The 21,612-nt window shown below is 40.4% G+C and overlaps 2 protein-coding genes across 3 annotated transcripts; one reads left to right on the top strand and one right to left on the bottom strand.

Annotated features, from left to right (window-relative positions):
* Nucleotides 1–1,630: 1,630 nt before the first annotated feature.
* Nucleotides 1,631–5,337, bottom strand: ubiad1 (UbiA prenyltransferase domain containing 1). Its single transcript, XM_023264533.3, has 3 exons — nt 5,144–5,337; nt 3,452–4,074; nt 1,631–2,552 (listed from the first exon to the last, which is right to left on the bottom strand). The coding sequence occupies exons 2-3, from the start codon at nt 4,014–4,016 to the stop codon at nt 2,065–2,067; spliced, it is 1,053 nt and encodes a 350-aa protein (XP_023120301.1). The 5' UTR covers nt 4,017–4,074; nt 5,144–5,337; the 3' UTR covers nt 1,631–2,064.
* A 5,391-nt stretch (nt 5,338–10,728) lies between these two features.
* Nucleotides 10,729–20,957, top strand: mmp23ba (matrix metallopeptidase 23ba). 2 transcript variants are annotated; one of them, XM_035945574.2, is made up of 8 exons: nt 10,729–11,235; nt 15,386–15,516; nt 16,968–17,107; nt 18,162–18,329; nt 18,449–18,613; nt 19,272–19,382; nt 20,372–20,498; nt 20,589–20,957. In XM_035945574.2, the coding sequence occupies exons 1-8, from the start codon at nt 11,104–11,106 to the stop codon at nt 20,761–20,763; spliced, it is 1,149 nt and encodes a 382-aa protein (XP_035801467.2). In that variant the 5' UTR covers nt 10,729–11,103; the 3' UTR covers nt 20,764–20,957. The 2 variants fall into 2 exon arrangements, with proteins under 2 accessions (XP_035801467.2, XP_023120258.2); XM_023264490.3 differs by having other exon boundaries at nt 10,731–11,235; nt 15,386–15,522.
* The last annotated feature ends 655 nt before the right edge of the window (nt 20,958–21,612 follow it).

Below are 21,612 nucleotides of genomic sequence, written 5' to 3' on the forward strand. Positions count from 1 at the left end.
TTATAATAAGCATGGCTGTATTTCATCTGACAGAATGACCATATTAATATTATAATCTATGAGCTTTTTATTTCAAGTTTTAATAGCTGTTTATATTATTTACAAGATGAGAGTGGCAATTTTAAGCTTCCAATTTATTTGTTAGACATGTCTTTGCACGATGGGAGGATATCAGAGCACAGACAACCCACAGAGATGCAGAGGGAAGCAAGGTAATTATTAACATGAAACCTGGGATGACGCTATTAATTCAACTCAATTAAAGCACCAGTGTCTAAATGCACTTAGTCACTATAACTACTGTGAAAAAGCAAAAGGATCAGAAAACACTTCCTAAAAAACGTGGTATGCTGAAACCAAAGATGAGGGCACACTGCTTCTATTTCATGCAAACAGAAAGTGTTTTGCACTATATCTGTTGCTACTCATCTCATCTCTCCTGTTAAAAACAAATAGAATTTTCTTCATTGGGTGGATTGAAGTAGATAAAACAATAATATGAGCTTATGAATGTTCTTTAACCAGAAAAAAGACAGTGCTACCTATGGAGATTTTGACCTTTAAAGACATGTAACGTACAAATAAATAGTTTCGCTACTTTAACTAATATATTGGCCTCTACGTGTTACAGCTGCCTGGGCCAGTTATTGTAACAGTTGTTCAATACTGCCCCCTGCTGACAAACTACACAAATTAAATCTTTCTGCATGGAGTTTGCATGTTCTCCCTGTGCATGCACGGACTTCCTACCACAGTCCAAAAACATGCTCAGGTTAATTAGTGACTCTAAATTGTCGGTGAGTGTGATAGTTTGTCTCTATATGAAGCCCTGTGACAGACTGGTGACTCTCATGAGGATTAAGCGGTGTATAGATAATGGATGTATGGATGTTCTTGCCCCCTTCAGGAAGAACACTTTGCATTTGTGATTAAAAACCACAGCTTAAGCTGGACACCTATTGGTTATTTAGGTGTTACAAAGCACCTGGGTTGAATTCTTAGTTGATTGTAAAGCTGGGAGGCTCACTAGTTGTTGGGGGTCTTGAGGATTAGCAGCAGTAAATGCTTATAGATATCCTAACACCTTTTATTTTACTCTTCTAACTTCATAACTACCATAAAACACAATAAAAACAGATTTTCACCATATGGAACCTTTAAGACTGCAACTTCTGCAGAATGACTGGAATGAATGACCAGAATAAATAGCCTTGGAGCCTTTTCTGTAGCAATAATGTGCCAGAATGTGCTACAGCTTAATGTCAACTTTGTATCTCTACACCAACACAAAGAAATACATTTGTGTAATGGAATGTATGCTGCTCTTTCAGTGCAAATGTCCACATGTGCAGGTTCAAGTTTGATAACATTTGCAATGCATATTCTATCTAGCCTGAGGTGAAGATGTTGCTTCATTATTACAGACCACATATATAACCTCTCTGTCAATATATTTTCATAACTTGAAACTTTTCTTACTGGTAAAGATATTTTGTATCCCTGTTCAATTTCACATGAAGCAGAAATTAAACATTATTATCCCTGCTACATGTTTAATTGTATTATCCCATTTGTGTGGTTTAAAGAGGAAACTTTTTTTAGCTTTGATCCAAAATAAAGACATATCACATCAGTATAGTGAGTTTTATTACAATTAAATGGAATACTATTTGGCTCTTCAAAAAGAATAGTATAATGAGCAAATTAACAGAATGTATCATACAGACATTACAGTGTTGAGAATTATGGATTAAATGATGTCTTCGGGGTACCAGTGTTAAGCATTGTGTCTTGGCAACTGTTGCTTTATCATGTGTCCTTAAATAATGAAAATGCTGCCCACCTCTACAACATTTCTTACCTTAACCAACAGGTTACAGCAGGCTTAATACTGACAGCGTCTTCAGTGTCACAGAGGGGGAATTAAACTAAACCTCTGTTCAACATATAAATTAAACAAATTAAAGCCAGTAAAAGTCTTTAGATAGCTTCATACAAATACAAAGAGGTATATAAACTAGTCCGTATTAAAACAATAAAACTTGAAATGTCAAAGCTAATGAATCACAGTAATGGCAAGCTGCCAGGAGGTGCCAGAATGATGCCGAACACATAGAAAAGTCCCATGAGGAGGTTTAGCTTGGCCGTTTTGTGGGGGATCTTGGCGTAGCATCTGCTCCGGAACAGCTTCTCCAGGGAAAAGGCCATGGGCAATGTGAGCAGAGGCAGCGCCATGCTGATGGTGTAACGGGTGGCGAGGATGCAAAAGAGCACGTAAGGGACAAAGAGCAGGACGTTATAGAGGATGTAAGACAGTGTGGGGCCTATGAGGATGGCCAAGGTGACGATGCCTGCTTGCTTGTCAGAGTCCATGTCTCTTGTGTTGTTGCTGTGGAGGATGGCTTCTGTGTTGAGGGCCAGCGGGACGGCGTACACCAGCGGCAGCACAGACAGGTAGCCAACCTGCACTGCGTGGGCAAACATGACTGCCAGAGGACCGAAGGTAATGAGGATTACTACATCTCCCAGGGCGACATACTTGAGGCCGATGCCTGGGGAAAAGAGGAAAGAGGAAGCCACATTTAACTTTGTGATTTCAACAAGGCGCTCTCAGATTTGACAAAACTCGTTTGGACCACAGCTACACAAGTATTTTTAAAGGCTTAGTGGTGCTATGCATTACAAGTAATGTATTTGGTGAGGTTAGAGTTCAGTCTTTAATAAAACTGCATTTTTTTCAGTATCATAAAAATACACCAAAAAAGTGAGGCTAAAACAGAAAGAAGCAACCCATCCATTAGAACACATTGCAAGACTCTTATGTTTGGATGTATAAATTCTGATGGGAAGGTATGCACTCTGCATTTCACCTCATGAAAAAATGTGACACATCAGTGCCATGTTGGGAAAGAAGTGCTACTTTGAAGGGCCAGTTTACCCAAATTCCAAAAAACATGAGACTATATGGATGGAAATTTTGCATGCAGGTTTACATTTATCTGTCTCTAAAATATCTGCTACCTAACACACTGTTGCAGAGAGTTTTCAGAGTGAAAATCATTTTTAGAAGCAAATATTTCAAAAAACTTTGTACATAAAAAATAATTACTTGCACAGATACAAACCACAAATTACAAGTGAGTAATTTCAGTCAGCTTGGAGTAAGTGAATGAACTGTTACTCAGTGCTCACTGCTTGCTTTCCACCGGAAAGCAAGCAGTGGGCACAGCACATTCACATTTGCCATCACGATCACTCTGTAATCCTTTATTTACTGGTGGAAAGCAAGCAGTGAGCACTGAGTAACAGTTCATTCACTTACTCCAACCTTTTCCTATTACTACAGCCATCTCTATGGTGTGCTGCCTAGTGCCACTTAAATGCAATGCGAGCGTGCTTTTAGTGGCTATGGTGGCAAATAAACACAGGTTTGTGTTAGTATTTTACTCACCTCCGGTGTATAAAAAAGAGCTGGAGAGTCCCCCAAAGTAAATAAGGGCTAGATGTTCAAGTCTAAGAGTTGACAAGAAGTAGAGCAGAGTGGCACACAAGCACCCCAACGAGTATAGCAATGCACCAAACATAACAACATCCTGTGGAGCCAAGATTTCATCCACAAGAGTCCTATCATCACTCTTCTTATGGTCAATCCCTTTGGAGAAGTCATAGTAGGTGTTCACGAGGTTTCCTGCCCCGTGGACTACAAGGACGGCTACTGCACACACCATCAGGATGACCAAGTCCACAGAGCCCTCCAGTTTGTATGCCAAGGCACTGCCAAGGGCCACAGGTGTGAGCGAGGCACTGAAGCTCCACGGTCTCAGAGCGAGCACATAGGCCGCACACTTCTGCCTGACATGTGAGGCAACACGGGCCATCCTCGACGTGTGGTTGGTAGGTGCAGGATGATTCTGCACAAAGTTATTCATACCAGTCCGCCACTGCTGGCCATTATGACCATTTGATCCAGCCAGTACAAATGTTTCTGCCCTGCTTTGCTTCTGGTCTTTGGCCATTCCTCTACAAGGGGTCTACAGCATGAGTGATGTTCCAAAATGTAAGGGTCTGGTGTTCCTGTAGAAATAAAAACACACCAGCCAAATTACAAGATGGACAGCTGACAGTGTATAACATAACACAGAATCTATATATCTATTATATGCACAAAATTTCCCATATAAAATCAGTCTGAGTGGCAATCTTGAACCTTCTGAACCCTAAAAACCCACCCGCAGTTTTGAACAGCAAGTTGTCTTTACATAATTGTCAAAATTACATGATCTATCAGAGCCATAAACTGAAAAAACAAACACAATCGTCAGCTTACAAACGTTAAGGTGGTGCTTTTCCAGAAACAGAAACACCTGTGGGCACTCGGAAAAATGTCCTACATGTTCATAGATGTTCTTTTTTCCATTTCTGTAAAACATGTAACTAAAGAAATGTATCTTTGTTGTGAATTACGATATTATAACCTTGTTGTATTGCACAGAACACATTTATGAGTTTGCCCTACTTACAGCCATAGCTTTACTGTCTCCTTAAGAGGTGCACTGAAATATACTGCACTGAAAAAAACTAACCAACGGTGCATAAAATATAACTGATTGTACTATATGTAAACTTGTCGAGGATTGTGCTTCAATGAGATTGCATTTGTATGTATCTTGCAGAAATATACTGATCACCTAATAGATTGCATTTTCACATACTGGTTTCACTTTCGTTTTTATATAATCAAGACAATTTAGGACTTTTGCAGGACTTGCAGACAACGTGTTTAAATTATTTTACTACTTGCGCATGTGTAACATTGCTGCTGCACACAAAGTGCTGTAACAACACTGCCAGTCACTCTAAAATGCCAAATTAGGTCAACAGTTTCGAAGCTGAACAAAAAGTGAAAAGCTATTCGTCTTGTCATACACGTGGCATTTCGTTAAATACTACCACAAGTCACATGTTGACGAAGTTACTTTCGATACACTTTCTATCGAGCAAAGTGCACCGTACTCGGGGCAGCGAGAGACAAGCAGCCTGAGCTAACTACTGAGATTATGAGATTAAAGCTAACAGGCTAGCCGCCGAGCTAAGGCTCCGTGTGGGGGACAGAGAGGAGGAAATGTCTGACAGCAGCTCTTACCTGCTATGACTTCAGCATCCAGCACAAACTGCGCTTCTGTCCTCTGAAAAACATATTTGTGTGTACGCTAAAGCTGGTGCGGCGACAGGCAGTTACACAGCTTACGTGTCAAAGTCCAGGGTACTTGACTGTTTGGCCACTGTAAACTCCGCCGCACCTGACAGGCGCCATTTTCTCTGCCAGGAGTGTCACGTCGCACAGTGGTCGAAGAAACTGCACCTTGTCCTAACGGGTTCCGCCTTGTTTTTATTATAATTTGGTACAACACGATACAAAACAAGGCTCAGCATATTCTGTTTATTACAGACAACAACAGATCAGGCAATAAAAAAATTCAGTTGCATAGCTTTGAAGTTACAGCTCTAGTAATAACTGTTAGACCACTTGATGTTTTCCTTCAACAATAAAATACATTACAATATTAAACAATAATTAAATTGAAAAGTGAAATAATTCACCACATACAATAAAGTGTATATATTTTTAAATAATGTAATAAAATTGTAAAATCGCCAAAATAAACATTCGATGGCTGCAAAAAAAAGGCACCACAATTATTTTGTTAATAAGATGCATATGTAAAGTCAACAGATAGTCCAACCTAAATACATAATCACCAGTTCCTAAAAGAAAAGAATTGTGAGATGGGACGAAGAAATACATCTTGGTGGTAATGAGGAGAGATACAGTGACAGAGCCATTTTTAACCAGTTTACTACAAAACAGCTGTCTATTACAACCTGCCTAAGAAAACAAAGTATGACTCCCCAAAGAACTGCACAGGAAGAGGCAGAAAACAGTGCTCACAGAGGTTGAAGAATTATTTTGTTTGGGTTACAGCAATGGTTCTAAATCCATCCAGAGCTCATTCATAAGCAATAAAAAAATCAAAAACGAAATAAATATTGGAAAGGAAAAATAGATAGGTTCCCCTTTTCAAAAAAGTCAGTTGCAAAAGGAACCACTTGTGGAAATATGGTTATCTCAAAAAATGAAGATGGTTGTCACAGGTTTCTGATTTCCAGTCATTCAGGTCATGGTAATCATGGTCATGATATGGTTCAGAATCTTTCAGTACTGGTTTGAAAATGTTTCTACCAAGTCAATGGGAAAAAAGTGCTGAAAACCAGTGTCCCATCTGGGCTGGTTTAAGAGAGCACTGAAAGAGCCGATATACACTACCGTTCAAAAGTAGTGTATATTTTCATGAAAACTCATACTTTTATTCATGTGCTAGCATAATTGCACAAAGGTTTTCTAATCATCAATTAGCCTTCCAACACCATTAGCTAACACAATGTAGCATTAGAACACAGGAGTGATGGTTGCTGGAAATGTTCCTCTGCACCCCTATGGAGATATTCCATTAAAAATCAGCTGATTCCACCTAGAATAGTCATTTACCACAAAATCAATGTCTAGACTGGATTTCTGATTAATTTATTGTTATCTTCATTGAAAAACTGCTTTTATTTCAACAATAAGGACATTTCTAAGTGACCCCAAACTTTTGAACGGTAGTGTGTTGAACTGGAGCAGCCATCACAAAACAAAGCAGAGGCACTATGACGCTACTTATCGGGTCCTTACAGTGTAGTCCTTAGATTCCTCACTACATAAGCACTTTGAGTCATTTTCTCACATGGTACTTTCCCAACCATTCACACCTCGAGGCATGTGAGACCTCAGTCAGAAATATTATTTCTAATATGCCTTGTTTTTGCAGCAGACATGAGTATAAGTTAAAGAAATGGCTTATTGAGAATCAAGATAGTTGACACTGATATTTTTTTTTCATCTTTAACAAGATTAGTCATACAATACTAGTATCTTTAAGTGTATTATACGTTCTGTAATAACTGAATTGTCTATGCCTTTTTTATTGTACATACATTTTTGTCAGTGTAGGTTTTTGTTAAACTATTGTACATATTGTACAATGTTTTATATTTTCAGATGTGTAACTACACCAAGCTATAAAAAGTAGGTTTGTGTCTAACTCAGATGCATTTAGAAATATTTAAATGTAATGCTATCCCTTTTTAAATGAATAAATTGGAACGGAACTGAATTGCTGTGTCCAGCTATTCAAGCCAGTGAGTTGGCATACACAATATTACAATCCAGAAACTGGCATAATAATACACACACTCGATGCTACTAATTACATTCTGCTTTTCCTGTTATTAGATTTCAAAATGTTTGTCGATAAAGTACCTGCTGATTACCAGCTTGCTGCTTTACTGGAGGTCTAATTTGGAGTCGGGATCTTGTTTTGTGTTGATTTCTTTTTTAAATTTCGGGCCTGGCTGTGGGATGTGATGTGGCTACTGTGTTTTGCTGTTATTCTGTCTTACTGGAGGAATGTTAAACCCCTGGGACATCCTTGGGAGTCCCCTGAACTAAACCTTATTTGAACACTACCAATCACTAGCATCCTTTTATTTTCTTCCTAGAAACACAGTATCAAGTGTAGACATTTTTGCAGTTTTTTGTAGCAAACAGAGACATTTCCAAGTAGCAGTCAGGGGTTGCACAGCCTTTTCTGAAATCTCATTGACCATCCTCGTGGCCACCCCAGACGTAAATTCCACTGTCCACCTATTATGTTTGAATGCAACTGCAGTGTCCCGGTGTAAGTGAAAGCGGCATTACACAACTGTGCATTGTTGAAGAAGTTTCCACTCTTAGTCCTTCTAAGTTTGCTGTTGTAGGGTGTTTATTGGTATTCCGGCATATGGTGGGCTTACCAACACAGAGCTGACCCAGAGCACTTTCAGGGTCCACATTTTATAGGATGGTCAGAGTGTGTCTTAGGGTAAGGAGGGGGCTGTATGTAAGGGTTAATAGTGGTTAATTTGTGTATGGTTGCTAATCAGTGACAGAGGGCAAAACAATAAAGAACAAAAGGTAGTTGAATCAAGGAATCTGGGTAGGCAGCCAAAATAAGAGATGAGAGGTCGAGCAAACAATTGCAAATAGCTAAGGTGCAACAACAAAAGGTAAGAGTGGGATTTGACAGACATTAACAAATAACAAAAGAGAAAAGAATTGTGGATGAACTTGGGAAATGGAATGAAGGAGTGACACTAGAAGGCATCTGTTGCAAAAGGTGTGCTATTTTCTTCATCAGCATATAGCAGCAGCTTAAAACTAGAGCTGAAGTGTAGTTTGTTTCTTCCAACTGTTTGTGGGAGTCTTTCTTGTGAGTGTAATAAATACCTGCAGCATCAGACAGCAGCAGCACCCACAGAAACACAAGCAGAGCAGTAACATCATGAATCACAACTGATCCCTGACCTGGAGACAGGATCAGTCAGCGTCAGTCAGGATCCTGTACTTTTCTTTGCCTCACGGAGGTAAGCTGTCAAACAGTATCACACTTTATCAGCTGCTGTTAAATCACTAGTTGAATCCTCAGTTCTATCACATCAGGATATTATACTATTTTATTGTAAAGGTCTAATCCTACAGTCAAATTATTTTTTATTATTTTAGTTTTTGTTAAGTGTTCTTCTCCTGGGCTGTTTTGAAGGATGGTCATCTGAATAATCAAAAAGTTAACTGTGCCTGTATTTGTCTATGCACATCAGATAATTAGTAACATGAACTGTAAAATATGAAACTCAAATCAGTATGTCAGTGTGTGGTTCCTTCAGTCTAATATTGGTATGGTTTCCAGTTAGCCTCTGTGCTACAAAAGCATAGTAGAACTCCTTTAATTCAGTTATGGCTTTTAGTTTTTGTGTGACACCCCAAGATTTTCAGCAGCAGGCCTCACTCCAATGAATTTCTAGGTGCGCCACAGGTAGCACATAGTATTACACGAGTTAATGTTTATAGCTTAAAGTTTAACACAGCCTGTTTGCACTATTCAGTACCCAGTTATCAGTGTTAAACTGTGCAGCAGATCTTATGGAATCTGCCATGAACAGTCTAAATGGGCCAAATGTGAAGACAGAGAGTATATGACATGCGCTAAAGTATTCCTTTCATGAAACTGCAACTCAAAACTGCTGTTTTACCTCTCCATCATCTGGCCTGTATCTATCATTTTGCAACACAAAAAAATATCCAAAAAGCCCTAGGACAACAAGATAGTTGCGACAACAGATTTAAGCTGTTTGCACACCCACTGCAGACCACAATCAACTTTGTCATGTCTTTGCAATCATTCTGCATGATCGTGGCAGAACCAATGCATGGGTTATTCCAGAATTGGAGGACATTTGAGCTTCAAAATTTTTGAAAAATAAACCTTCTCTTTTAAAATTTTCTGCCACATATTCATCAATAATAGGTAATAAACTATCAAAGGCTTGATTGGCTCAGCTTGCACATTGGTAGTACCATTTTTATTGCATGTTTTATTTGTTGTTTGCTGGCCCTACTCTAATCACAGTAGCAGGGTTGCTAATTCATGCTAATGTTAGCTTTTTCTCAGCAGCAGAAGCTAGATATTTAGCTAGCTGTTACTGCTGACCAAGAGGACAAACTTACTGATGGAAAGAAAAGAAAAAAGTAAAAAGAATTTGTGTTACCCCGATAACATGAGGTACAGTGAGACATTCAATCAAGGCTGACAATGTTATGAGAATATGAAAAATAGAAGAGAGGACACAGCTTTGCTCTACCTATTCTCTTGGTTTGATGATGCTATTTCCAGCGTATCATGTGATTCACCGTCTTCTTCTTCTTCTACCAGCTAAAAAGGTTATGCTAACGGGGTTGCGTGCATGTTGGTGGACACGTTCCATGCATAATAATCCACCCATCTATTATCTCTACTCCACTTAATCCTCATTGGGGTTGTAGGGGGCTGGAGTCTTTCCCAGCTGACATAGGGTGAAGGCAGGGGACACCCTGAACAGGTCACCAGTCTATCACAGGATTACACATAAAGACAAACAATCACATTCACCCCATGAACAATTTGGAACCACCAGTTAACCTCAGCATGCACAGGGAGAACATGCCAATGCCGTGCAGAAAGATCCCAGGAAGGCCGGGACTCGAACGGGGGATCTTCTAGCTGCAAGGCTAAAGTGCTAACTACCAAGCCACTGTGCAGCCCATGCATAACAATTAGTATTTAAAATATTATGTTGATTAAAAAATGTTCCCACAATTACATGAGACATCAATGGAAAAATAATACCAAAAAAGGAGATTTAAATTTCATTTGAACTGTTTTATTTGATGAATCTCAAAATATACAGTTAAAATGTGGTCATCAAGGGGGTGAGACGAGAAAAATGGCATTTTAGGGTGAACTCCAGACTTATTTGGTATCTTAAAAAATATTTTCAAACATTATTTTCTCCTAGTTTTTTTTTAAATTTGGTCTCAGGACAAGTACATTTACACAACTGCATGTTTTAGTATTGTGTACATGAATTATTTGAAACTTGAAAATGTCCTCCAATTCTGGGATGCAGTTTTCCTGTTCTTGCCGAACAGAAAAATACAAAAGACAACCCAAAACCGCATAGTTTCTTTACTCCTAAATCACAGCAGACGTGTTTTTTCTACTCTGTTCTGAAAATGTTGTGTTGCCTCAGAGGTAGGAGGAGAAGACAGCTTCCTTCCTCAGCAGCATTACATAAAACTCCGAAAATCCTGCTGAAAATAGCCCGCCTGACTCCGCTTTAACGGAGCTGCAACAAGTCCTCTGACGGACAGTGGAGCGTTTGGTTTTCATTAGATTGTCTCGACACTGACCCCCTGCCCCATCTACAGTAATGTGAAACCAGCACGCTGGCAGGCGCACTGTGCGGAAGAGAGCCGAGCGGAGCTGATGCAGTCTGCTCTGCTTCACCCGGTCCGCAGGCTGGACACACAGCACCGCAAGCTCCACGACTGATCGCTGCAATGGCCAGCAAGTAGTATCCGCGGGCATCGATGCTACACTAGTCTTCTCGGAGGGATTATTTGTTGTTCCTGGAGGTGTGATCGCAGCCATGATGTGCTGTCAGACTCCCAGAAGTTTACGAAGTGGCGACGGGGGCTTCGCTCCTCTGCTGGCCGCTGCGCTGCTCAGCCTGTTCGTAGGGATGAACCAGAGCACCGCGTTCCCCTCCTGGAGGTTAGAGGTATGCTGTGACCACCCCATGATTATGCAGAGCTGGGCCCTGTGTTGTCTGGCTGTCTAACAAACTGCATTCAGCATTGTGCTTCTTTCTCCAACATTTGCCTCTGTGAAGCTGCATGCCAGGGAGACTTTAAATGACTTTTAGAACATCTTCATGAAAGACTTATTTCATCTGAACAGATTTAGGAAGTAAATGTTTCAACTGTTTTCATCCTGCAGCTCTGAAGGCAAATGTGACAGCTCAAATTGAAATGAAGTAATATTTGGTAGATCCTTCACATACACATCTATTCAGATCATTCTATTGACATCATTTTATTCAGGTCATTTTAAATATAAAATGTGTGTCAAAGCTTGTGTTCATAACTATTAACACAAGTGTACAACACCTAAAAATCATTTTAAATGACATTGAAATACTAGTTGAACTACTTAAATTAAATAATCAACTTAGAAACTTGTGTCTATCAATTGATTCTAGAGGAAGTTCATTCCCAGAACTCCATGGAGCTTGTTGGTTGAACATAATTTCATAAAAAGTTGTCCTCACTCAAAAGACTAACGCAAACTGTAGTCTTAACTTCTCTTGTTGAGCTCAAACATTATTTGTAAAGTCTCTTGCACATGTGGTGTGCATTTAACAGTCATAAAAATTACCCTAAATGATAATATTCTTTAGGGAACTATGAGCTGAGAAGTACCAGGATAATAGCAGAAATATCAGGCTGACTGAGCATTACTCACATCATTTTCTTCCATTTCTATTCTGCAAGTATTTTAATAAGGCTCCACTGTCTGTTTGATGACTCTAGTTTCTTTGAGCATCATCAGATGAAATCACTCAGTTATGGTAATAGGCATCAGATTCAATTAATGTTGCCTTAAGGTAACGTAAGAGGAATACTATAATTAGGTTAGGCTTTGGAACGGATCCCTGTACAGTAATGTCTTCAGTGAATTGGATAAATGTGTTTCTCCACACATTTCACTCAGTGCCACCCACCCACTGTGAAACACAGCCTGAAGGATCGCTTTATGTCATTTCCTTTGCCACACACTCTCATTATGTGTCAATCAAGACGACTGCCGGCAGCGATTACATAACTGCCTTAGATAAGCTTCTTGCAGGCTACCAGAACATAGCACACTAAAATTTTGAAAAGCTAAGACATATTGGAGTATACATGCATCAGGGAATAAAGTGAAAATGTGGTCAAAGAGGATTTTGATGAAAATAATGCACTATTTGCATGATATCAGACTGAGATGTAGCAGAATATGCACCACACCAAGCATTTCTATGTCAACTAAACAGAATAATTAATTATTTTCCATTAATCTACAATCTAATTTGTATTGAGAAGCCTTATTCTCAGCTTGTGAAATAAACTTGCCTGCTGCGGAAAAGTTCAACAGACAAGTTTAACATATCATTTGTGCCAAAGTGCGAGACTAGATTTGAAGTGAATATAACAAGACGTGACACCGAGAGAACTTTGCTGGCATTAGTGCACTAAACACCTCATAAGTCACTGAACACATGACTCCAGTGTGTCAGCTGAGGTCAGGAAAGCAAATGTTGTATAAAACCTGTGCATATAATTCACCCCAAAAACATTACTTTCGATATCAGAGCAAGAGACATCATCAAGTTCAACAGCAGTGCTGCCAGACTGCCTGCCCCTCTTTCACTGTTTTAGTAAGGAAATGAAGGAAGTTCTGCATCTGTTTGTCTTGACTGGGCGAAGCAGAAACGGGAACCAGAAGACAGGGTATAGAATACAGAATGAAGGGAGTGGCTTTGATTTTTGCTCTCCATCTTCAGTATTTTCCCCTATGAGAGCAAAGCTTGCATAGGGAATAGTTTGTCAAGAAATATACACAATCAAGGCTTCAGTATACTTTTAAAAAGTAAGGTTGCCTCATTTCTTGCATAAACTGGATTAGAGGCAAAAGTCTTGATTCGTTTTCTGAATAGTCGCACTTGTGTCTGAGGAATACTGTTATAGAGAAGCGTAAGAACTAAACTAAATGGTCATTCTCTCCATGAAAGAACTGGTGGTTTTGCTTTCTATTATTTACTTAAAAGGTGACTGTAGTCTTGTGAAAAAAAAATCCAAAAAGCTCACAAGAGAAGTTCAAACCCCTGCCAGTTTCATATGTAAACAAACTTGGTCAATAGTTCTGTAAACTGGACCAATAGCCCCTTCTTGGGTTCGTCTTAGATCTCGAAGGATATTTCTGATGCTGTTTCGACTAATTCGTGCTTTTCACATCCTGCCTGTTTGTCTTGACACTGTATGAGGAGATTCACCATCATCCACACTTTTAAATTTCATCATTAACAGAGTAGTAACGGAATTAGTAGTGTGATTTGTACATGCTTTCTGCCAGTGGAGTCCAAACACAATGGGAAGTTCAAAATTTTCCAAGAATCTTGTGCTATATCCAACCTCTGTGCTTGGGACAGGAAGGCCATAAACTCTCTAATCTACTCTTCTATAGCAGTTGGAACTACTCAGGAATAATCATAGTGCAACAGTTTTGATCACTAACTTGGTGTCTGAAACAGCCACGGGAGCCCTGTGTTTTTCAGTGTACAAGTATAAGAGGCAACCAACACATAACCTAGACTGTGTATATTGCAGTACAAATGGAACAGCACACACATCTACTGCAGCATTCACAGTCCGCCTCTGTTATCGCACAGGGAAGGAAACCATGCATTGCCCTGTAGACAATACAATACAACCAACACTTAGTTTTGAACCAGTATTTCACTGGCAGGCTCTGTCGCACATCTTACACCTGATGGACTGTATGCTCAACAGTCTTTATACATAGATTTTGGTACTTTCTACGGAAACCAAGATTAGAGCTTCATGGCCAGATGTACATTACTGTTCAAAAGTTTGGGGTCACTTAGAAAAGTCCTTATTTTTGAAAGAAAAGCATTTTTTTCAATGAAGATAACCTTAAATTATCAGAAATACAGTCTAGACATTATTAATGTGGTAAATGACTATACTAGCTGGAAATGGCTGATTTTTAATGGAATATCTACATTAGTGTCAGCTAACGGTGTTGAAAGGCTAATTGATGATTAGAAAACCCTTGTGCAATTATGTTAGTACATGAATAAAAGGCCCAATCAAGGCTTCAGTATACTTTTAAAAAGTAAACATGAAATTGTCTGGGTGACCCCAAACTTTTGAATGGTAGTGTATGTACCAACAAAATTTTAAAAATATACCCACATGCTGCTATCTTGTCCACACTCCTTTAATTCTGCATGGACATTTCAAGCACAAATAATTTGCATCAGAACTTTGAAAAAAGAAGAACTGGGAACAAGATATCAGTGTGCTGGTATTTTTGGTTATGTTAGTGCAAAGCAACTGCAAAAATGTACAGTGTGCATGAGTGTCTTGGTGAGTGCCAGTTGCGTGTACCTTCAGCTATATTTCTTTTTTTAAGTTATTTTTTGGACCTTTTATCTGTTATTATAGAGGACAGCAGAGAAAGAGACAGGAAATAGAAGTATGCAGCAAATGGTCATGGATTGGACTCAAACTCATGGCCACCCACTGCATTGGGGACTATAGCCCCTGTTTATGGATCACCAGCTCAACCTTTTGAGCTACTCAGGCACCCTTTCAGTTACATTTTAGGTAGAAATCAGAATTTCAGATTTATTATGTAAACCCAACTTCATAAAAAAATGTTCTAGAATTATCAACTGTTCTGATCACTGCTGTTCATCAATGCAGACTACAACTTCACATTTGTCAGAACATACTTAGGAAATGACAGCCCGTCAAAGCTAGAAAAAGAGTGCAGAATCCAGAATCCGAGGGATGCACTTGATGTTTCCCATCCCCAAAGAGATTTAGAACACATTTGTGAAAAGGATCAGACTTCATGTCAGGAAAACATTTTTACTGCTGAGCAGTGCCCCTTTCCTTGAGATTGGCAGCTCTTGCATGAAAAATAAATATGCAACATTCACACAGAAATGTATTAAATTTCTTTGAAAAGCTAATCATCTCATTGTCCGCTCATTGTCTTTACATGAGAGAAGCTTCAACCGTCGGTGTCGAACTGCACCTCAAAATGTGAGTTGATTAATTAAAGGTTTTTCTTTGTCCAAGGAAGAAGCTCACACCACTGTGTTGCTCATTGGGATCCGAAAAGAGGCCCGGTCACAAGTGCTTCACCTCTCCAGGAACAAGCGCTACACCCTCACCCCGGAGCAGCTCAAATGGGACAAGTTCAAGCTGACGTACAAGTATTCATTTGCAGTTTCTCCTCTAGTCAAGACAACAGCCAGGCACAGTTGTTGTAAATAGAAAAAAGGAGAAGAAATACCCCTGGGAATGGGTTAGAAAGACCAAACATGAAGGACTGATTTTTAGTTTTCACAGGAAAACACAAGTGCTTTTTTTTCAGCTAGACTGTGTATAAAAGATGGTCGTAGCCTTCAGGTCTGAAAGGTGAAGCCAGCATGGGTGTAACTTAAATCAGAATTTTTTCTAATTTTCAGCAGGGGGAGATTCCATTGCTCGCAAAAAGTAATCAAATTGTATAGAAGTCTATGAGAAAATTTAAAAAACAATCCTACAGTCTGTGGTTGAAGTAGGCAATAGCAAATATTGAATGCAGTTCTGAAGAGCTTGTAATCCGACTTCTGTTGAGGTGGGTCAGCTGCACATAAACAGGATAGCTTAACCAAAACTATCATTCAAGCCACGATGTGCATTAACCTTTCCTAACTTGGTTGTCTCTGCAACAGGGATCCAGGGCTTGTGAGTTATTAGAACGTAACCTGCTGCCGTTTCTAGACGGTACAGTCAGCAGAAGCAGCCTTGTTGTGCTTCATATCTGTTGCATCATATTTGCTAAAGTAGCAATTAAAAATCTTTTGAAAAAGTTCATTAGCACCATATCGCTGACTTGTAAGGCTGTTGTTGACTCTCATACTTAGAATTTTGAAGACTGGTCTAATTTTAGATCTCACTCTGCCTTGGTGATGAGGACACAGAGTCCTGTTTTTTTAGTATCTCAGATCAGCAGATCCAAAGGTTGTTTATTTAGGCCTTACAGTTGTAGAGCTGTTACTGACTGAATTTGGGTATTTTAAAGGAAGAAATTTAAAAAAGTCTGGTTCTTAAGGGGCTAAAATTCATCCACCAAAGGTTTGTCAAAACCCCAAATGTTAGCCGAAGTTCTGATCCAGTAGTAATCACCAGACAACACTGTGCTTATATTTGTCAAAGAGAAAAATGAACGGACCCTCACATTGCAGTCGCTTGGCTTTAAACCATTTGGACTGTGCTGCACTGACAGTTTGGAGAAGTTCCAGTGACTGGAGCTGTGAAATTATATCTTAAAGTGCTTTATGGGAAGACTAGACTGAACAAGCCATTCCATCACTGGATTTGGTCATCCAACAAATTTCAGAGAACAGTAGACAAAATCTACATACTTTGCCAAATTTAAATCTTACCAGTTGATTAATACATAACCCTTACTTCTTCAGAGTTTCAATGTTAATGTAACCGTCGTTGACATATAAACCAATATTAAGTCTCAGTAATGAAGCTGTACTTGCAGTGCTTCTGGGAATTCTGGTGTGTCTGAACAGTAGCCATTGTGTTTTGGCAGAATGCTCTGCTGTAGCGGAATGTGTACAGGGACCAGTATTAACTACATAATGCTGTTGTGTCTGAGCAGGTTGCTCTCCTTTCCCACAAACTTGATAAATGCCAGCGACACACGGCGGGGCATTGCCAAGGCTTTTGGCATGTGGAGCGACGTCTCGCCGTTCAGCTTCAGAGAGGTGCCAGCTGACCAAGACGCAGACATTAAGATTGGTGGGTACTGTGAATGTAGCTGTATCAGTCCCCAACAGATGTTCCTTGGCTCCGAGCTCCAGACTTCTGCTTTGTCGTTACTGTTTCTCTCTCCATGCTGTCATCGCCCAAATGTCTTCGCCTCCAAACTCATTAAATCACACTACCGTGACTATATTACCAAGCATATATTCAGCATGATTCACAATTTGAAATGAAAAAAATAAATGCTTAACAACTTCCATACATATCAGGCCATGAGAAGCAGTCTAAATTATGCTTTGTCTGTCCCTTTGGGTGCAAACTCCAGAGTCCTGCATAAATCCCAGTGACAGTAAGGATAAGGATAAACTTTATTGATCCCACAGTGGGGAAAGTTCACCGTTACAGCAGCTCCAAAGAAAAAGTATAAAGGCAGTGCAAGAATAGATAAGAAAAAGGAACACAGTGCAAAAATTACAGAAAAAACATTATATACAGATGATTTTTTTTCTTATAAATATCATGTAGAAGATTATATACAAGAGGATGAGGTATCAGTTATTGCACTGATGAGGTATCAGTTATTGCACAAAAGTAGGAGAATGCGTGTCTAAAATGGGGGAAGAAAAAAAGTGCAGCAGTAAACAGTATACGGTGGAGTTTATAGTGCGGCATTGTACAATCTAACAGATGCTGGAATAAACGACCTGCGGAAGCGTTCCTTCTTACACCTATGGTGTACCAGTCTGTTGCTGAAGGTGCTTCTTAAGGAGTTCACAGTCTGATGCAGAGGGTGGGAGGTGTTTCTGATGATAGAAGACAGTTTGGCCAGAGCCCTCCTCTCTCCCACCACCTCCATGGAGTCCAGGGGGCATCCACAGACTGAGCTGGCTCTTTTAATCAGTCTGTTTAGTCTGTTCTTATCACGCTCAGAGCATCCTCCTCCCCAGCACACCACTGCATAGAAGATCATGGATGCCACCACAGTGTCATAAAAGGTCCTCAGCAGTGAGAGGAATGGTTGTCATCCTGTGGGGCGCAGGCTGTACGAAAAGCTCTGGGTTTTTGTAATTGATCGTGTCTGTTTTGGCAGGCTTCTACCCCGTCAACCACACAGACTGTTGGCAGTCCCACTTGCACCATTGTTTCGACGGCATTACAGGAGAATTGGCTCATGCATTCTTCCCGCCAACAGGCGAGATACACTTTGACGACGACGAGTACTGGATTCTGGGAAACATGCGCTTCAGCTGGAAGAAAGGCATGAGTCTTTATCATATTTGTCAAAAATGGTGGATGCAGCAGACACTGATTTGAGCTCCTGGGGTGCATGTCAGTGTCAACAGTGTGAGAAGAAAATCAACCGTATCTTTGTTGCAGGGGTTTGGCTGACGGATCTTGTTCATGTGGCAGCTCATGAAATTGGCCATGTCTTGGGACTCATGCACTCCATGGACCCGAAAGCTATAATGCACCTTAACGCAACATTGACAGGGCGCAAGCTAATCACACAGGATGAGGTGTGGGGTATGCATCGTCTGTACGGTGAGCTCACAGTCCTAATGTTTTGTATGTTTCTGCCAGAAAACAAATGCTAAAGTTCTTGCAAAAGATTCTTGATGATAGTTTGCTATTCCTCCAAAAGCTTCCTGAGCGAAGCGAACCTAAACAGCATGTAGTTCTCCAGCTGGGATCAGACTACGTGATATATCTCATAGACTGAGTGCTGAGTAGTCTTTTATAGTGGCAGACAATTTCAGCAGCATCTGGAAAGGCTCTTACATCCTGACAGAAAGACCAGCAGGTGAATTCTTCTCAAAGCAAGAATTTAGAACAGTGATGGCTTGATCTGACACAGTGACCATATCAAAATGTAAAAATATTTTGAAGTCTGATCCCAACATTAGATGTACTACATCTGGATATACTTGTACAGAACCAGCAGCACGAACCTGTGATGCACATTTGGTTGAAACCAGCTAGAATGTAGACCACAGTGTTTGTCTTTAACAACTGACACTGAAAGCCAGCATGGCATTAATGAATACTGTATAAGCTACTCATGAGTCATCATTAGTGTGTATTATGGTGAGTCATTTTCACTGGAACAAAAAGCAGTTTGGGGATCCAAATTCTTTTTGCTGCTGAGTGAGAGCTGCTGTCTGATCCCCTCCTCCTCACTCCGTCTCCCCCTCTCCTCCAGGATGTTTGGACCGGTTATTTATCTGTCCGGCCTGGGCTCGAAAAGGCTATTGCGACAGCAAGCGCAAGCTGATGCAGAAGCACTGCCCCTCCAGCTGTGATTTCTGTTACGGTAAGACATAGCAACAGTCCAGGGAAAAAAAGAGAGAGTTTTCTCTCAATTGAGCAGCTCAAGAAGCTGCTGTGAACCGTTTGCCAATAGAGCAACAGGAGCCAACAGGTCCAGCAGTGCAGAGCTGCGATGGAGGTTTTCAAGAATCTGATTTGAAGGGAGATTACACTTGCCACTGGAGGAGCTTGTGTTTTACTTTTGGAGAATAGCAGCGTCCTCGGGGAGGCCAAGTGCTTTTAAGCCAAAGAACAGAGTCAAAGCAGTATCTGCTGATTGCTGTCTCAATGACTGCTGCTTTACACCAAGCATGACACATCAGCAGTCTGACAGGCTAAGCCTCTTTAGGTTTACTGCAGGATGCTCTGGTGCTGAGGTCTCCTGTTGCACAACAGGAAATGTCTCCTCTTAACCATCACAGCCCATAGATTGTTGTGGCTTTCTGAGATTTTTGTCAGCAACAAGGGACAGTGTGGAGAGAGGCAAGAGGATACGATTCCTGGCTCACAGTAATCTGTTCCTCATTGTTGATTGGGAGACGTTGTACGGCTGTGGAAAATTCCTGAGTGACTCCAAACCGCTGGAATTTCAGACTGTGGCTTGAGGGTTAGAGACACACAAGGTCAATTTGGATTTTTGCGGCATTAACGAGAACGACTGTTTTTAAGCAGACTTTGAGTTGATCACAAGGCGGTCTGTTGTGTTTGTCAGACACCAGATGGGAGAGACTATATTGATAAGACACTCAGCACCACCAGGTCAGAATACTAATGTCTCGTGATAACGTTTGCATCAAAAATTTGAAGGTTATTGGAGTTTTGGCAATTTGGTTGTGATAGATGGTTGTGACATCTCCAGATTTATTGTAACCTCATATCTCTGGCAGCTACTTAGATGATTATTGAATGGCCAGGAACATTGTAGGATCAATAAAAGTTTTGATTTCTAATTGTGGAGCACAAGCTAAAGTGTTTCTTTTCAATCCTCTTCAGAATTCCCTTTCCCCACTGCAGCTCCCACTCCAGCCCCGCCAAGGACCAAACATAAGCTAGTGGTCGAGGGCAAGAAGCTTACTTTTCGTTGTGGGAAGAAAATAGCCTCAAAGAAAGGCAAAGTATAGTGAGTATCCCTTTCTAACACATTATCAGTTTCTGTAGCTGTGCTAATGCATGTATGAGTTCGCTGTCTAAAGTCTGACTCCTGTTTCAGCTGGTACAAGGACGGGGAGCTGCTGGAGTTCTCTCACCCGAACTACATCTCCTTGAAAGATGACCACATCACTATAGTGGCCAACGCCATCAATGAAGGCACATACACCTGCATTGTGAAGAAAAAAGACAAAGTTCTCACTAACTACTCATGGAGGGTACGTGTGCGCTTCTGAGGGTCATGCCAGCTCCTCTGCACATTGAACGGGACACATTCACAAATACAGTCCCCTGGAGACCTCATTCACTATGGGCACGTTTTTTTTATTAATGTCTTCCCTGTATCTTCCACATACAGTTCTCTATTGTTGAATGTGACTGTGTAAATGCATTTTCATATGTGCAAAAAATAAATGTTCCATGACACGTAGTATTTTTATGGAAAATATGACCTGACTGTGAAGAGCTGTTCATAGTACCGTAGATGCTGCATTTTATTTGGTGTTCAAAACTCACACACCGGCTGTTTGGGACGATACCGTCTACTCTGGGTTCATCAAGCCTGGACTTTGTCAAAGCTCTTGCTGCTAAGGCAGTGGTGGTGTCCAAGGCCACCCACAGATCATCACGGAATCTCTGAAAATGAAAACGGGGTCCAATTAGTTGGACAGTGTTCTTCAACAGAGACTGCAGTTTCAGGGTATATAAAATCAATCTCATGGAAAAAGCGTCATTTCAAAAAAAAATATCCATGTCACCAATGGGTTTCTTTTTAATGGCCTGAAACTTACAGAAGCTCCTGCTTAGATGCATGCCACTTGTATAATTTGCACACTGACCAAACTAAGCTGCTAAAGCCAGAATAAGCAATGTTGTCTACAGTCATTGGAGCTATTTGGACCTTAAGCCGCATATGGAACACCTCAGACGTCTAGCTTACTTTACTAGCTTCACAGTGAAGCCAGGAGTCTGCCTCCAGAGACTGAGCAGTCAGTTCCACTAGCAGCTCTCCTTCCAAGCTTATTCAACACATCAGGTGTAATAATCTGCAGAAGGGGATCTAGTGGGGGCAGGGGACAGATAAA

The sequence above is a fragment of the Amphiprion ocellaris genome, chromosome 8, assembly GCF_022539595.1.
Source record: "Amphiprion ocellaris isolate individual 3 ecotype Okinawa chromosome 8, ASM2253959v1, whole genome shotgun sequence".
NCBI lineage: Eukaryota > Metazoa > Chordata > Actinopteri > Pomacentridae > Amphiprion > Amphiprion ocellaris.

Bases quoted from the DNA above. Each gene is read 5' to 3' on its own strand.
- ubiad1 (XM_023264533.3), bottom strand. From the start codon at position 4,016: ATGGCCAAAGACCAGAAGCAAAGCAGGGCAGAAACATTTGTACTGGCT. The intron at 2,553-3,451 runs GTGAGTAAAATA...TCTTTTCCCCAG, and splicing joins CTCTTTTTTATACACCGGAG to GCATCGGCCTCAAGTATGTC.
- mmp23ba (XM_023264490.3), top strand. From the start codon at position 11,104: ATGATGTGCTGTCAGACTCCCAGAAGTTTACGAAGTGGCGACGGGGGC. The intron at 18,614-19,271 runs GTGAGCTCACAG...CCTCTCCTCCAG, and splicing joins GGGTATGCATCGTCTGTACG to GATGTTTGGACCGGTTATTT. The intron at 20,499-20,588 runs GTGAGTATCCCT...CTCCTGTTTCAG, and splicing joins TCAAAGAAAGGCAAAGTATA to CTGGTACAAGGACGGGGAGC.